At 42.4% G+C, this 15,872-nt stretch overlaps 1 protein-coding gene across 2 annotated transcripts in view; it reads left to right on the forward strand.

The window, feature by feature from the left end:
• The window catches only part of MYO1C (myosin IC), a 51,862-nt gene extending 36,113 nt beyond the window's left edge, over nucleotides 1–15,749 (forward strand). The window contains exons 7-32 of one of the 2 annotated variants that reach the window (XM_030462314.1): nucleotides 75–173; nucleotides 396–509; nucleotides 1,041–1,112; nucleotides 1,389–1,508; nucleotides 1,740–1,822; nucleotides 2,524–2,629; nucleotides 3,023–3,103; nucleotides 3,488–3,579; nucleotides 4,722–4,816; nucleotides 5,037–5,083; nucleotides 5,332–5,412; nucleotides 5,591–5,696; nucleotides 6,223–6,340; nucleotides 6,560–6,673; nucleotides 6,854–6,930; nucleotides 7,096–7,164; nucleotides 7,557–7,641; nucleotides 7,865–8,024; nucleotides 8,790–8,873; nucleotides 9,947–10,040; nucleotides 10,150–10,205; nucleotides 10,634–10,769; nucleotides 12,192–12,262; nucleotides 12,699–12,796; nucleotides 13,034–13,133; nucleotides 14,182–15,749. In XM_030462314.1, the coding sequence (XP_030318174.1) occupies nucleotides 75–173; nucleotides 396–509; nucleotides 1,041–1,112; nucleotides 1,389–1,508; nucleotides 1,740–1,822; nucleotides 2,524–2,629; nucleotides 3,023–3,103; nucleotides 3,488–3,579; nucleotides 4,722–4,816; nucleotides 5,037–5,083; nucleotides 5,332–5,412; nucleotides 5,591–5,696; nucleotides 6,223–6,340; nucleotides 6,560–6,673; nucleotides 6,854–6,930; nucleotides 7,096–7,164; nucleotides 7,557–7,641; nucleotides 7,865–8,024; nucleotides 8,790–8,873; nucleotides 9,947–10,040; nucleotides 10,150–10,205; nucleotides 10,634–10,769; nucleotides 12,192–12,262; nucleotides 12,699–12,796; nucleotides 13,034–13,133; nucleotides 14,182–14,208 (2,385 nt within the window). In that variant the 3' untranslated portion in view covers nucleotides 14,209–15,749. The remainder of the gene's footprint in view (nucleotides 1–74; nucleotides 174–395; nucleotides 510–1,040; nucleotides 1,113–1,388; nucleotides 1,509–1,739; nucleotides 1,823–2,523; nucleotides 2,630–3,022; nucleotides 3,104–3,487; nucleotides 3,580–4,721; nucleotides 4,817–5,036; nucleotides 5,084–5,331; nucleotides 5,413–5,590; nucleotides 5,697–6,222; nucleotides 6,341–6,559; nucleotides 6,674–6,853; nucleotides 6,931–7,095; nucleotides 7,165–7,556; nucleotides 7,642–7,864; nucleotides 8,025–8,789; nucleotides 8,874–9,946; nucleotides 10,041–10,149; nucleotides 10,206–10,633; nucleotides 10,770–12,191; nucleotides 12,263–12,698; nucleotides 12,797–13,033; nucleotides 13,134–14,181) is intronic. The other variant, XM_008490670.2, reaches the window with a different exon arrangement.
• The last annotated feature ends 123 nt before the right edge of the window (nucleotides 15,750–15,872 follow it).

Below are 15,872 nucleotides of genomic sequence, written 5' to 3' on the forward strand. Positions count from 1 at the left end.
AACATGGCAGAAGAGTGTAAGTTAGTTTGTCTTTGACAATTACTTATTTATTTACATCAACTATGTCTTTTCAGGGCCATTGTGCAAGGGTCAGTTCCATAAATGATAAAAACGACTGGAAGATTGTGCGACGAGCCCTGTCCATTATAAGCTTCAATGACAGTGAGGTGGAGGTAAGATGTTTAGCAGCACAGCTGATTTTCTTACTCATAAGAATTTTTCTGCTTTTGATTCCTTATTTCTGACCAAAGGCAACCTTCAGAGTGAAGGTATTCTCTGAAAAAATCCTTAAAGAAAAAAAATTCATAAAATGTTAATTTACACAAACATCTCACTGCCTTTTCTCACTGTGAGTGTTTCATCATTCTGATTTCTACCTGTTGCTTCTTTCCTAGGATCTGTTGAGCATTGTGGCCAGTGTTCTGCATCTGGGCAACGTGCAGTTTGCTGCTGACGAGCAAGGCAATGCTCAGGTCACTACAGAAAATCAGATTAAATACCTAGCTAGGGTGAGTATCACCACTCAGAGATGCATTACATTATAGATAAATTAGAGCTTTCCTTATTTTGAACTTGATACCATCATACAATTTTTAATGTGATCCAGAATTTTTCATAAATTTACTTTTTTTTACCTAAATAAAAAGCAAATGTTAATATCAGAACCCTTTAATTGACAGCTTCTCTACCATTTGATCCACCACTGACTTGAGGTTTTTGCCCTCAGGCAGTGGGAAAGGAATAAACCTACTCCAGTGAAGAGTTTTAAAGAAAAAAAAAATTTAAAAAGATCTGGTTTTGCTTAGTTCTTTGTTCCAGAGCAATCAACCCAATTTATATGGTAGCTGATACCACTGCCAGAAGGGAGGTGGCATGCAGAAGGAGAGGGAAGGATTGATGTTCCAGTGTGAATGGGAAAATAAAGGGCTGTTTCACTTGACTGTGCTTTTGAGCACCAGCTTTTCTGATCTCTTAGAACTATTACTGAGAAACTGAACGTACTGCTTCATAAATTTATTTGATATCCTCCTGCTTTGTAGCTTTTAGCAGTTGAAGGCTCTGTTCTTCGAGATGCATTGACTCACAAGAAGATCATAGCAAAAGGGGAAGAGGTAAGAACAGGAACTGGGGGATCTGAGAGGTACATGGAATTAAATCAAGCCAGCAATACATTACCAGCTCTCCTACCAGAACTAAACAGCTCTCACTTGTCAGTGCATGAGTCCCACAACTTAACGCTGACTTGCAGCCTGTATGGCTGGGAGACAGTGATGTGAGCTGAGCCCCTGGATGTCACTGAGTGGCTGTTTATTAACAATGAACTTGGGAAACATAATCCCTCAGTGGAATGGTTCAACAAAGTGGCTTTTTTCTCCTTCTGCATGCAGCTCATCAGCCCTCTGAACCTGGAGCAGGCAGCCTACGCCAGAGATGCCCTTGCGAAGGCAATTTACGGACGCACGTTCTCCTGGCTGGTGAACAAAGTTAACAAGTCTCTTGCTTACAAGGTAAAAGAACGTTTTGTTCCTTGATATCCAGCTAAGTGTGAAAAGAAGTTTTAAATCTTTTTGCTGAGAAGCAGAGAAACGGTAAGCTCCATGCTGTATGGTGATTTCTAAGTTAATTTGTTTTCCATTGAGAAGAGGTTAAGGAGTAAATGCTGTACCTAAATGTGTAAGATCCTGTGATGGATTGTAGCTGTGAGTAGGTACCAATATTTTTGTTTTGCCCTATTGCAGGAAGGAGAGTTTCCAGGCTGGAGAAGTACAACAGTTCTAGGGCTGCTTGATATCTATGGATTTGAGGTTTTCCAGCACAACAGGTTTGTTTCAATCTGCATGACTTTGTTCATTACAGTGTTTTGTCTCCACTGTGAAATAAGACATTATTCCATCTCTGATTCTTGTAGTGAGAGAGAAAGAGGTGACATTTAAACTTCAGGAAATTAGTTGAATAACCCATAATCACAGATCTTCTTGACTGTAATGTCAAGTGATGACTTGGGGCATCCAGCTAACACATAACATTTACAGCTGTTAATATTTCTGGTGTTTTCAAGGGACTGTTGCCTTTTTGGGGCAGATTCACGCAGTTGCTTGAACTATGCATTTGTGCTCTCTGGCACAGTGGTGGCTGTTGTTCTGGTATCTTTCCATGGTGGTGTGAGTGGGACAGAACAGCTACAAAACAGACCATGGGGCTGTGTCAGAATCCAGAACCTCACTCTGGCAGATAGCAATGAACTGAGACTCTCCAATTTGCAGTTATTGGGCCCTTCCTAAAAGTTTTTGTGTTCCTTTGTGTTCTGCCCTTCATGTCCATTTTCCCCTCCTGAAACTCTTTCCTGAAAGTCACTAAACTTACTAAATTTATGTGTTCAGTAAAGATATGTTAAATAAAATCTCTTCTATTTCTCTTGATTTAAACAGAGGATTTACACATTCATGCTGCTGCCCACTGATTATAGCTTCTTTTGCTTGTGGTACAGTGTTAGTGATTATTTTTCCTGATTTTTGTTTACAGCTTTGAGCAATTTTGTATTAATTATTGTAATGAAAAATTGCAGCAGCTCTTCATAGAGCTCACACTAAAGTCAGAGCAAGAGGAATACGAGTCAGAAGGCATAGCGGTAAGAGCCAATATCACTTCCACTATCTCCTTTGTAGCTCCTCCTGCAGGCCAGAGGACAGATGATTAGAAAAGGAGCTGCTGATACTGGTCTGCAAAGCAAATTACTTAAAGATCTTGCCTTTTTCCTTTCTTTTTGAAACACTTTGATAACTCATGTGTGGTACAGCTAGAAATGAGAAATGCCATTCCAATCTTTCACTCTATTTGTTTTTTTAATGCTTTTTAAAGGGACTGTAAGGAAAACAAACTTGATTAGTGATAAAGCTTTGCTTCAAATTTGACACAAAGATAATTTAAATAAGGTGCTGTCTGAAATGTTCTGAAAATTTTGGTGGTTTTTTTTTCCAATCTAGAATTGTTTTCACTCAAGTGTGATTTCTTGTCTTTGTAGTGGGAACCAGTTCAGTATTTCAATAACAAAATAATTTGCGACTTGGTGGAAGAGAAATTCAAAGGCATCATTTCTATTCTGGTGAGTTGACAACACATTTTTAAATGAAAAATTTGGGGCAGTATAGTGGAAAACAGGGCAAGAACACAGAAAAAAATACCTAGTTTCAGCATATGTTGGGACTGCTTGAGCAGGCAAGAAGAGTAGTGATACATTGACACAATTAGAAGTCGTATTTTATCACCTCCATCTGCTCTTGGCAGGGAAGCTGCCAATCCAGGCAGTCTGGAAGGAGGAAAGTGTTGTCAGCTCAACAGTTCTTCATCTGTTGGACTAGGAGCTGGTTGACTTGTTCAAAGGCCAAAGGGACAAACTGGAGAAGTGTTTCAGTGAGACAGAATGAGAGCTGGTCTGTGTGCTGGCAAGCACAGTCAGAAACGAACACTAGAATGGGTGTGTTTGTAGGATGAAGAGTGTCTGAGACCTGGGGATGCCACAGATACAACATTCTTGGAGAAACTGGAGGAAACTGTGAAGAACCACCCTCATTTTCTCACGTGAGTGTTCACATAGCTGAGGGCAGTTAGTTTGGTAGGATCCAAGTATGTGACAGAGCCCAGAGCTTTAATTATTCCTAGATAACATTATAACTTTGTGTGGCAGTGGCATCCTTGGTATGCTGGGTCCCATGGAAAAGATGATCATGTTTTCTCTTACAAAGAGATTAGATTATGAGTTAAAATAATAGAGAATATAGTTGTCAAGCCCAGCTGCCTTGTTCTTCTCAAGATGATGCTTCAGAACACAACAGGGGCAACAAGACTGTTGTTACAGACTTGCCACTTCTCTTCCTGGCACCCTGCTGCTAATATACCCAGGGAATTTGCAGGTTTGCAGCTTCTTGGCTCTTCCAAGATCTGGCCCAATACTTCAGGTGTGACAAACTCTCTGGTTTGGAGTATCGTGCCAGATAATTCCCCAGCACTTACGACTTCCTCAGGGAAGATAACTGATGGCTCAAGCCAGGCCTAGGTATAATGAGAATATAGAGCAGAATTTTAATGGTAAAAATAGTGTTCAGAGGTGTGTATGTGCATTAGAATATGATGTAAGCAGTGCTAGTGCTTTTGAAATTGAAAGGTGTGTATTGCACAAATTCACCTCTGTGCCTGTCTGCCTCCCACCTGATGTGATCTCCTCCTTTGCTTTTGATAATCTGTACTGTTCCAGTTCAATGAGTTATGAATTCCAAGTCTCACCTCTCAGATTGTCTACTTCAGTTTTGGAGCTCCAAATGTCTTTTTATTCTTATTCAGTGTTCCACTCATGCTCAGAGCAGGATCTGTAAGGCACCCCATGAATATACCAGCCTGCTGCCAGCATTCTTACTGCCCTTTTGCCTGCTGCCTCTGCTCTAATTTCATGTGCACACAGAACCATTGTGCAACTTTGCCAGGAAGCTGAAAGTTCATTAATTTGAAATAAACATAAATACATTTTATAACATTTTTATGATTTGCTGGTTGATAACACTATTTACTTTTGGTCCTGAAAACCAGCGAGTTTGATTTATTTGCCCTGCTCTCTTTCTGTGTTCATATAATCCCACTCTGGAATCAAATGCCCGAGGGCTTTTTGAAGGGAATCCCCCCTGAAATAAATGTTTCTCTCTCATGAAGCTTCTTTGCTTTCTCACCAGGCACAAACTTGCTGACCAGAAGACTCGGAAGTCGCTGGGGAGGGAGGAGTTTCGGCTTTTGCACTATGCTGGAGAGGTCACCTACAGTGTTGCAGGTCAGTGTGTGCATCATCTCCATGGTCTCTCACTCTTTTTTCCTTCTCCTGTCCTCTGCCATTTGAATTAAAACAGCTTCACTATGTAGTGAAGAAAAATACAGGCATAGAATATATCCCCACATCACTTGATTATCCAAATTTCCCATCTCAAATTCCTGCCTTGCTGAGATGTTCCTGTGGAACCTGTGGCAGCCTGAATGATTTCTTTTTCTTCCAGGTTTTCTAGATAAAAATAATGACCTTCTCTTTCGGAACCTGAAGGAGGTGAGTATGGATAAGGGGATGTTTACAGTACTCAGCAAAACAAGGAGTTGGGTTTAAAATGGGGTGGCACCTAAGGGTATAGATTGTTTCAGACTCCACCTGGAGAATATGCATGTCCTTAGTATGAAAAGATAAATTGAGATGCCCAAAGTTCTTGTTATTATTAAAACACAGAACAAAAAAAACCAGATAGTTTTGTCTCTGGAAAATACTCTGTACTTTATCTCTGAAAACATCTTTCTCTGCAGACCATGTGCAACTCTGAGAATCCCATCATAAATCAGTGTTTTGACAGGACAGAACTGACAGACAAAAAGAGACCTGAAACGGTAAGAACACCAGAGCTGGATGGAAGTAGGACTGTTTCTTTTTAGAAGATGTGTCATGTCTAACACGGTAATTGAATGCAAGCCTCATACATTCAGGGCTGGGAGTCTTGAGGTTTGTTCTGCACTCACACACATTAGTTGTAAGTCATCACTTCACACATAGTTTCTTTTCTCCTAGGCAGCAACTCAATTTAAAAACAGCCTTGCCAAACTCATGGAAATTCTGATGTCCAAAGAACCCTCCTACATTCGCTGCATGAAACCCAACGATGCTAAGCAGGCTGGTATGGCCCTGGTGACTCTTCCTTTTTTTTTCTGTGACAGCTCTATATAGACCACTGGATCCCAGGCAGGGAGCCACAGAAAGGGTTTCAAATGAAGTCCTGCAAGATTTTTTCATTTGAGCTCTATGCCAGAGCTTCTTGTAGGGAGGTGGTGGCAGTACCAGCAGCCAGCAATTGGAATGGGAATACTTCCCTGGGGTGAAATAGGGTCATATTTAATGTGAAGAATTCAGTACTAAACTATGTAGCTTTCTTTTAATGACCTTTATTCCCCCTCTCTTCTTCCTCCTGTAAGCTTAGAACATCCTAAAGGAGAACTTCCTTTGAGAAAGACATATAAATGTATATAAAAGGGGGGATAGGGGAGACACAGGAGACAAAGTAAATTGTGTGAGACTTGCACCATGAGGGTGGTTTAGAGGTTAAAGATAACTGTAAATAGAACCAAGAATTGACCATTCCTCTTCTCTAGATGAAGGGACAGCTACACGTTAATCATGTTTCTCTATTTTCATCCTCTTTCAAGATCGATTTGATGAAGTTCTGATCCGACATCAAGTGAAATACCTGGGGCTGATGGAGAACCTCCGAGTGCGCAGAGCTGGGTTTGCATATCGAAGAAAATACGAAGTTTTCCTGCAGAGGTAGGAGTGCTCTGAACTTCTCTCTCCCTGCTGCTCCCTCTGTCAGTCTTGGTCCCACACATGTTGAGGCTGGGGAGCTGTTCTGAACAGCAGAGGCAGCACTTATACCTGAATTACTTCTTTTCTTGAGGGAGTGAGAAGCAAGGCTTCTCCACCTTCCCACCTTCCTGCGTGGACTGCATGTCTCTCCCTAAGATTTCTTCTGCTGTCACTTTGCAGGTACAAATCACTTTGTCCAGAAACGTGGCCTACATGGGATGGACGGCCCCACGATGGGGTGGCTGTGCTGGTGAAGCACCTTGGCTACAAGCAGGAAGAATACAAAATGGGACGGTTAGTTCTTCTGTTTTCTTAATTTGAGATGATGAATCATTGGACATCCATGCCATTGCTTTTAAAATAAGGCTTTTCTAATGGGTGAGGGCAAGAGTAGAGATTTCAAAGGGGAGATGCTGGGAGCAGGAAGCAAACTTCTCCAGCTTGTTAAACATAATTCTGCACTTCTATTTCTAGAACAAAGATTTTTATCCGCTTTCCCAAGACCTTGTTTGCAACGGAAGATGCTCTGGAAGTGAGGAAGCAGAGTCTGGGTGAGTCACACACACTGCAGGAACTTCATGGGCAGTTAGCTGTCTTGTTTTCTGATTTATTTTTTTGTTTTGGGAGGTTTTTTTGGTTGAAAAAGTTGAGCCTTTTTCTACCAAAATCTGCTTGGTCACCATTTCAAACTGTTTGTTTGTTTGTTTCAATTTCAGCAACAAAAATGCAGGCCACATGGAGAGGTTTCTACCGTCGAAAGAAATTCCTGCACATGAAACACTCAGGTATGAGAGAGAGAAAAAACTGCAGTGCTGGGTACTTGCAGGGCTTGAGGGCAGCCATTATGGCCATCAGAGATGACTTGAGTTTGATGTCCAAGAAGGAACATTCCCAAAATCTTGCCTGGAAGTAGAATGGAAGATGTTGGTGTGGTTCCCAGTCCTTCCACCTTGAGTCCATGAGACTGAGCAAGAGAAGCAGCCTCAACTCATGTTCACACAGCATCTGCCTGTGCTTTCTATTGACATTTATAAATTACATCCTTTCCCATATGTCACAATGAAGGCTGATTATTTCCAGAATGAGATTATTTCTTTGTTGCCTAGTTTTTTTTTGTATGAAGTCAATATTGGTACAGAGGAGCTCACTCAGTGCAAAATCTTTGTGTTATTTTCAGCAATAGCAATCCAGTCCTGGTGGAGGGGAACCCTGGGACGCCGAAAAGCTGCCAAGAAGAAGTGGGCAGTAGAGACTATCAGAAGGTGAGTAAAGAATTACCCAAGCCATCAAACAGGCACTTATTTCTTAGCAATAACAGGATAAGAATAAACTTTTTTATCACTATACTATCAGAGTTTTTTTTTTTAAATAAATTACAGTGATTAAAATAAAGCCCAGAAAATGGTTTCATTGGAAGATACCTCTAAATATTGCTAATTTTGAGCAATTTTCCAATTTTTCTAATATAACTTTCTTCTTCCTCAGGTTCATTAAAGGTTTTATTTATCGGAACCACCCTCGCTGTCCTGAGAATGAGTATTTCCTTGATCACATCCGCTTCTCCTTCCTGATGAATCTCAAGCGGAATTTACCCAAAAATGTTTTGGACAAATCATGGCCCACTCCACCTCCATCACTCTGTGAGGTGGGTACAACCACAGCCAGGTCAAGGGGATGACTACACAGGATGAAGGGGACAGATGGCAGTACTGAAGACCATGGGCCACCAAAGGCCTGAGGGGACCCTGCTATCAGAGAAGAACAAACCGTGCTCTTGCTCAAGTTCCACATTGCATTAGCATCTCTACTAGTAGAATTAATGCATACAACATCCCATGGATGTAATTAGTACATCTTTAAAATTATTAGAGCTGTAGTACTGAAAGTTTTTGAGAGTGTGGTGCTGTTTCAACACACTTTGTACTGGTTTTCTTGTCCGTTTATGAAATTTTATTCCCTTTTTCTCTGAACAAATGAAGTTCCCTCTGGCCAGTCAGATTGTCTCCTATGTCTGTGTGGTTGCCTGTGCAGAAACTTATTAAACATCCTCTATTGCCATTTCTATCCTGCATCTGGCAGAACTGGGTTTGTAAGATAAGTCCCACTTATCTTACCCAACAGTTGTGTTTGTTGAGATTGCAGATGGAAGTAATGGGGGGCATACTGGTGTCAAATGGAGAACTCTTGGTATTTGTTCTCCTTTCTAAAGCAGTTGGAGAATGTTGCAGGGCAGACTCTTAGAAAGGTGGAAAATAAACTTCCCATTAATTAATTTTAAGAGACTGTCAATAATGAAACAGTATTTTAATTCATCAGTGCATTTCCTGCAGTTGCTCCTCATCTGTCTCTGCTGAATTGGTTTGTCAGTAATTTGAAGCCATTTTCATTTTCTCTGCAATTCCTTCTTCAGGCATCTCGGCTCCTGCGCCAGCTTTGTATGCAGAACATGGTTTGGACCTACTGCAAGAGAATCAGCCCCGAATGGAAGCAGCAGGTATGAGACAACTTGACATTGTTTCACCAACTAGATGTTCCCGAGACCAGGAGGGGTTCTTAGCTTTAGTTACTATACAAAGGATGGGAGAGGAGCAGCTGGATGGGAGGGACAAGGAACTACTGCAGAGGAGCAGTGGTGAGGTGGAGAATTCCAGAGTTCTTCTTCTTTCATTGTTGGTTGCTTAAAAGTTCCACAAGAACATTTTAAAAGAAAGCTCAGTAAAAGGACATAACAGAAACTGTATACATTAACCAGGTTAGGTGTAACTGGTGAGAAAGGATAGTAATGGATGCCTTTAAGCTTTTTTTTATTGCATAGTAAATCATACTGCTTCTGAAGGCTCACAGAGTATTAAGCACATGTAGTGAAATGCTGTAGATTAGTTAGTGGCTGAGCCTGTGATTAAGGACACAGGGTTAATTCCAGCCATTACCGTGCTGGAGGTGGATACTCAGCAGAATACTTTGTTTTCTCCAACAAACCAGACTCACTAATAAGTACCTTTTATCCACACTTCTACCTGTAAATCAGTACTTTGTACTGTGTAACAGCACCCAAAACATGCATTTGTCCAAACAAAGCAAGAGGATCTTAATCCTCTTTCCTCATTCACTGCTTTTGTCCTTATTCTGGAGATACACAAGTTGGGAGCTGAGAGCACGGGTTGTATTTACAGTGTGGGTGACTGCAACACTGCCACTGCCAGAGGGACCAAAGGTTTATGGTGACTGTCACCTCAACAGGAACTCCCAGGGCAATGTGGCAGCTAATGCAATTGTATTGTTTGTCAGAGATAAGACACAAAATACTGAGTGGATCAGAGCTCTTTAATCAATCTGTTATGCCATGGTAGTATGTTAGGTAAGGAAGTTGACTAGCTGTGAAAGGCTTTGGGGAGGAAATAATCTGAAACATGAAAAAAGCCATATAGGGTAGAGCAGAACAAACTGTTTAGCCTGAAGAGGAAAAAGTTAAGAGAATTAATGTAATGGGACAACTCTGAGACTTTTTAAACATGGGCATTATCAAAATAGGAGTTTTATACTAAACAAGAATTTTTGTCCTTGCAGTTGGAACAAAAAGTAATTGCCAGTGAGATTTTTAAGGGTAAAAAGGACAATTACCCTCAGAGTGTTCCCAGACTCTTCATCAACACTCGACTTGGTGAGTAGGTGTTTCAAAGTTTAACAGAAAGAAGGAAGGGGGGGGGAAATTAATCTACTCTCTGCTTGCTAGAAATTTGTTTGACCCACCCTCTTTGGTTTTAATATAGGTAATGAAGAGATAAATGCTAAAGTCCTTCAGGCTTTAGAAAATGAAGCAATTAAGGTGAGATATATGTCCTAATACTTTTATCAAGCTTCCAGAGTAAATCAGCAGATTAGATTTCTGAAGAAAATACAGCAAGAATTTTACATTATATTAATCTTGTAATATCTTAGAAGATGGGCTATGGGAAGAGCTGATGGCTCAGATATGATTTGGAGATTTGGGCAAGTTTAATGAAAAGAGCTGCAGCTGGCAGGGCTGGAGAGGAAAGGAGAGACCTGCACAGACCTATACTAGAGATGGGTTTTTCAAGCCCACAGACGGCTTTAGTCAGGAGAACTCCTCTAGGCTAACAAGGAAGAACTGAGCATGAGACACAAAAGGATTGCCTTCATTCCCAGTGTACCAACCACTGCAAGCTTTCTAAGGCTAGAGGGAAGGTAGCTGACAATTACCCACATTTTTAGTCCTGTTAACACTAATTTCAGTATGCAGTTCCTGTGATCAAGTATGACCGGAAAGGATACAAAGCAAGAGCACGGCAGCTGCTGCTCACCCAGAATGCAGTGATCATAGCTGAAGAATCCAAAATCAAACAACGGATTGACCACGCCAATCTGACAGGTAACAGGAATAGTAAGAGCTCACCAGATTGAACTCAGACTTCATCTTGGCTACAGTCAAAAAAGTAGTAACAAAAACCATAACTAATTTGTCTTTTGTCTGGACAAGAATGAAATTATCTCATCCTGACAAGCATTTTAAATCTGTACTATCTTGAAAATTAGTTTTTCTAAAATTAAATTCCATTAAATGTCACCAGAATTACTCAATTCATTTCCTCCAAGTCCACTCCTAAGTTATTTCCCAACTGCACATCTCTGCCACAGGAAAGTTGCACCATTATTGCACAGCAGCTGCTTGGGACACTGCTGCAGCACTCAGCCCTCTCCATACCAGACAGACTCAATGCTTTCACAGGGAAACTTGGGTCAGACAAACTGCCCAGCATGGAGCAGTGTGGTCATGAGTTGGCTGTCTGAAACCTCTCACATCAGCCTCAGCTCAGCTATAGTTCGACTTTACAGCCAGTTTTGGTGCTAATTATGTCAACTGTAGCCTGATGCAGTCATCTACCACACTTGGAACTGTCTCCCTTTGAAGTGGTTTCCAAGGGCAACACCAATTTGGGGTTCTGTGACTTCTGTAAGATGCTGTTAGGAGCATCTGGTATGTGTTTATCCATCTCCTTAACTACTCCCCACCCACCTGCCCCAGGTAGAGGTTTATGGGTTTTTTTACATAGCAAACATAAGCAATCCCTGATAAAGGCTGAGCCTCTCACTCGTGGTCAGTGGGCAGGGATGGCTGGCCAGGCAGAAATGATGGATTCAGAGCTTGAGTCAGTCCCAGTGCAGCACAGTGAGGACCTGCAGCAGCTCAGGATTGGACCAACATCCACCAATATGCCAGCAGATGGGTGTGGGTTCAGCCTGCCCCAAGCCTGGCTGCAGGGCAAGCACTGGTAACTCCTTGAAGCCAAGTTCCTACAGCAGCTCTGGCTTTTCTTACGCACTTTTGGCGCCAGGGCAAAGAAAACAGTGACCACACTGTTCCAACTGTCCCCCTCCTTGGTACCCCAGCAATTCCACCACTTACCCTCTGACAAGGTTAGAGTGAAGTATCTGCCCAGCGGGTGCTGAAAAGTAAAGTTTTGGTCATAGGTTCTTTAACTGGTCAAAGACTTTCCAAGTCCATGCGTGCCCTAACACTTTGTACACAGGCTTTCTTCCTGCTTTTGATGGACAGAGGCATCTGAAAGTTTCTTTTCCATCTTAAAGAGCACAGTTACAAGAGGATTGTCACCTTGCAGCCTCTCCAGCCTCTCTGCTGACATGTCAGTGCAGCGCTTCTGTGCAGCTCCTCAGCTGTTGGGTTTCTTGGTGTAAGAACAGCAGTTGCTGCATTCCTGGGAGAGGTTCTGAATCATGCAGGAATCCCAGCAGAGCTGTGCTGGGTGTCAAATGTCCCCTTCTCTGTTTGCAGGCATCTCTGTCAGCAGCCTGAGCGACAACTTGTTTGTGCTGCACGTGCGCTGTGAGGATAACAAACAGAAGGTAGGGGGACTCATCCAGCATCTCTCCAACCACCTCTAGGAAAAGTTTTGAAGGCATAAACAGCAGAAGATCTACCTGGGGGGTGTGGGTGGGACACACATAGTGATGTGTATGGGTGAGTAGCCCCCTGTCTGTGACTCACGTTGTGGCATTTCACTTGTATTAATTTTTGCTCACAGATGGGGTTCACCAATAGGACTGGTGCTGTCCCTTGTCCCTATTACTGGTACCTTGTTAATAAATTAACTGCTGTAGGTTCAGTGTGACTTACAGCAGAGGCCCCAGAGATCTCCACCAAGCCTGTTCTGTTTGGAGAGGTGTTTTTCCTTGCTAACTTAAGGAGCTAGTTCTGTCTCTGTTAATTAAAGCAGACTCATTTTGGCACACTGACCCCATAAAGCCATTCTCATCAACCATTGCCTCTTCTCCCTCCCAGGGTGATGTTGTACTTCAAAGTGACCACGTGATTGAGACCCTCACAAAAACAGCCATACAGGCAGACAAAGTCAATAACGTCAACATCAACCAAGGCAGGTGAGTGCAGCCAAACCCCTTTCAGGACCTGCCTTGGTTTCCCTGGGGTGGCTGCAGAAAATACCTATATGACATCAAAATGTGCCTCATACACCTAAACTAAGACACCATTTCCTTGGACAAGATCTATTGCAGCCAAAAATCAGTACAAAGCTGACTTAAGACAAGAAAAAGGCAAAACTAAGCTAGAGGCCACAAATACTTATCAAATTTGTTCATGTCTCTTTCTCTTTGCAGCATAAAATTCACAGTTGGGCAGGGCAAAGAAGGCATCATTGACTTTATATCAGGATCAGAACTGCTCATAGCCAAAGCCAAGAACGGCCATCTAACAGTGGTGAGTACAGGGGTGGTAAGAAACCCCAGTTCATTTACAGGGGATCCAAAACCACATTTTGGCATCAAACCCTATTTGCTGCACATGGAAACACACCACATGACTCTCTTGCTAAAGACACTGCCCTGGTCCACCACCCTTTTCCCCAGCTGGAGCTGGGCATTGGACTTCTCTCCCTGTGCTCTCCAGAGACTGCCAGGCTCACTCAAACTGACCAAGGGATTGTCCAATCTCTTTTTTTTCCCCTCCCCAAAATTCAGGCTTTAATGCTGTATACACTCTGATGCAAAGTAAATGCTATACTTTAAAAACACAGAAAGAAAAAAAAATATCCTCTTCCCTTCTCAGATTGATCATAATCTTCCTGCTAGTGAGATGCAGGAAGACAAATGATTTATGCATCATCAGCTTAAAGGTTGTTCAGAAAGAAATCCAGAATATCCTCAGACTGTACTCACTCCCCCTCCCAGCCCTAGAGTGAGACCCCAGCACAGCCACAGTACTCCTCATTGCAACCCCCTCCTCCAGCAACACTGCCAGGAGCCCCTTGTCCTATGGAATGCATATGGACTGTATACAGGAAAAGATTACATTTGCAGAAGCACCCTGCAGTGAGGACCAGGCTGCAGAATATGCTGTCAGTAATAGCAAACCAAGTTAAAGTTATGAAAGTTACTTGGACTATGAAGAAACACATCCCAGTTTTTTTCCACAGCCTTTTCAAACCATCCCTAGGAACACCTTGCTTTTTTGCTTTTGCCCCACCCCTCCTCTTTGGCCATGTAAAGTCTTCCTATACTGCTGAGAAGTGTAAGTTCCCTCAGGAACTGAGGTGTTAAGAGCATCATGGACTCCCTGACTGAATTCCCTGCTTTTCTCTCCTGCTGGCAAAAGTCAGTACTTTGGAATAGAAGCAGAACTGCTTATTTCTGGAAGCCTCTGATATTTCTAGAAGCCTCTGATGCACTCGGAAGATGTTCAGGAGCTGGAACTGCTGTAGCATCTTTGTTTTCAACACACTTTCTAGCTTGTCTTTCTTCTTCTGCAGGTTGCTCCTCGTTTAAATTCTCGATGATAAAATGTGCCACCACAACCAGGACCTTTTCCTCCCATCAGTCTGACTGCACCCTGTACAATCAGCTGGATGTTGTTCCCAGCCAACTGCCCCCTCCTTCCTCTTTGCTTCGCTCATTTTGTTTATTACCAAAGACCTGCACTTTCAGAAAAAAACATCACAAAATACATCTTGCTTTCCTGTCTTAATATCAGAGTTCCAGAAGAAAAGCCTTCTCTTCCTTACCTTAGTGGCAAACGCATGGGTCCAACGCAATCTCTGCAATCGTGGCTCATGAAATGTGTTCACCTGGGCTCTGAGAGGCAGCTTTGACTCTAGAGTTCAAGTCCTGATGGAAATGACCAAAAGTTGTGCTTGTCATCATTTAAAAGCACAATCAGAAAACAAGTAACTGCTGCTTTGTCAGCCAAATCAATGAAATGCCAAACTTTATATTCAGAAAGAATGTTTTATGAAGAATTTTGCTCCAAGATGTTTCGATGCTTTGTGTCACAATATATTAAAGCCATATTGTGTAAATGAGTAAAACCCTGTAAATACTTTATAGCTGAGTATGAGATGCACTACAAGAAATGGAGTTGATATGGAAACTTTTATGTTTTAGATTTGGAACTTTCTGGTTTTAGTTTACGATTATAACCTGAGAAATGTATCATGTAATGACTTCCCTGATCCAGAGACTCTTACCTTTGTTTTGAAGTCATCCGTCCCATTTCTTGCTCTATAGTGATATTTTTATACAGCAGAATTTTTTCATATCCACACATCTGAAAAATTTAAGTAATACAAACTTCAGATGCCACCATTTCTCCATGCCACTGTAGGTTGGAAATGAAACCCCTAGTGCTTGGCCACAGGAGCTTTCCCACCAACCTTGCACCTGGGTGTCACCTCACGCAGCTCAGAGCAGCACCTTCAGAAAGAAGAAAATTGCTTTTCCTCTTGCTTTTAGAGGTAACTGGAAGTTTGAGTTCCCACAACCAAGCTTCACCATGTTTCTAGAAGGGCCTCTCAGTGCTGCCTTAAAGGGGAAGAGAGGGCTGCTTCAGCTCTGCTGGCCTTCCCAACCATCCTTACCCTTTGCATGGAAGCATCTTCCTAAGCCAGCTGTGCCCCCCCAACACTAACCCAGTGCTCAAAGGGACACTCTGGAATGCTCACAGCTCTTGGCTGCCTGGCAGCAGTTCATAGTAAGCACCCTCACCTAAAGAGCCCACATGGCTCCAGGGTGGGTGGCTCCCTGTCAGTCCCTGCTGCCTCCATCTGCCTTGTCCAAGTTCTGGACCTCAAACAGTGCATTTTACACTCCATTTGCCTTAGGAATCCTTCACCTTCCACCTCTTATCCTAATACAGAAGCAGCAACAGTCACAGGAAGCCGTGAATAAAATGTAACCAAACGTTGCCACTCACATACCATCAGCTCCAACTCCTACTTCTGGTTTCCCACACCATGCAGTTATCCAACAGTGCCCCAGGCCTGGAATGCTGTATATGCTACTATATAACCTCAAGACTATGCTCAATAAATTTTTACAAAAAAAACCTACCAAACCAAACATACCTTGGCTTTGTTGTAGAAACTGTTTCATCACATTTCCTTATTTTCTGAGAGGGAGAATATGGTTTTGTTTCCCCTTTTGTCCCACACCACCACTGAAGCTC

Source organism: Calypte anna, chromosome 19 (genome assembly GCF_003957555.1).
Source record: "Calypte anna isolate BGI_N300 chromosome 19, bCalAnn1_v1.p, whole genome shotgun sequence".
In the NCBI taxonomy this organism is placed as follows: domain Eukaryota; kingdom Metazoa; phylum Chordata; class Aves; order Apodiformes; family Trochilidae; genus Calypte; species Calypte anna.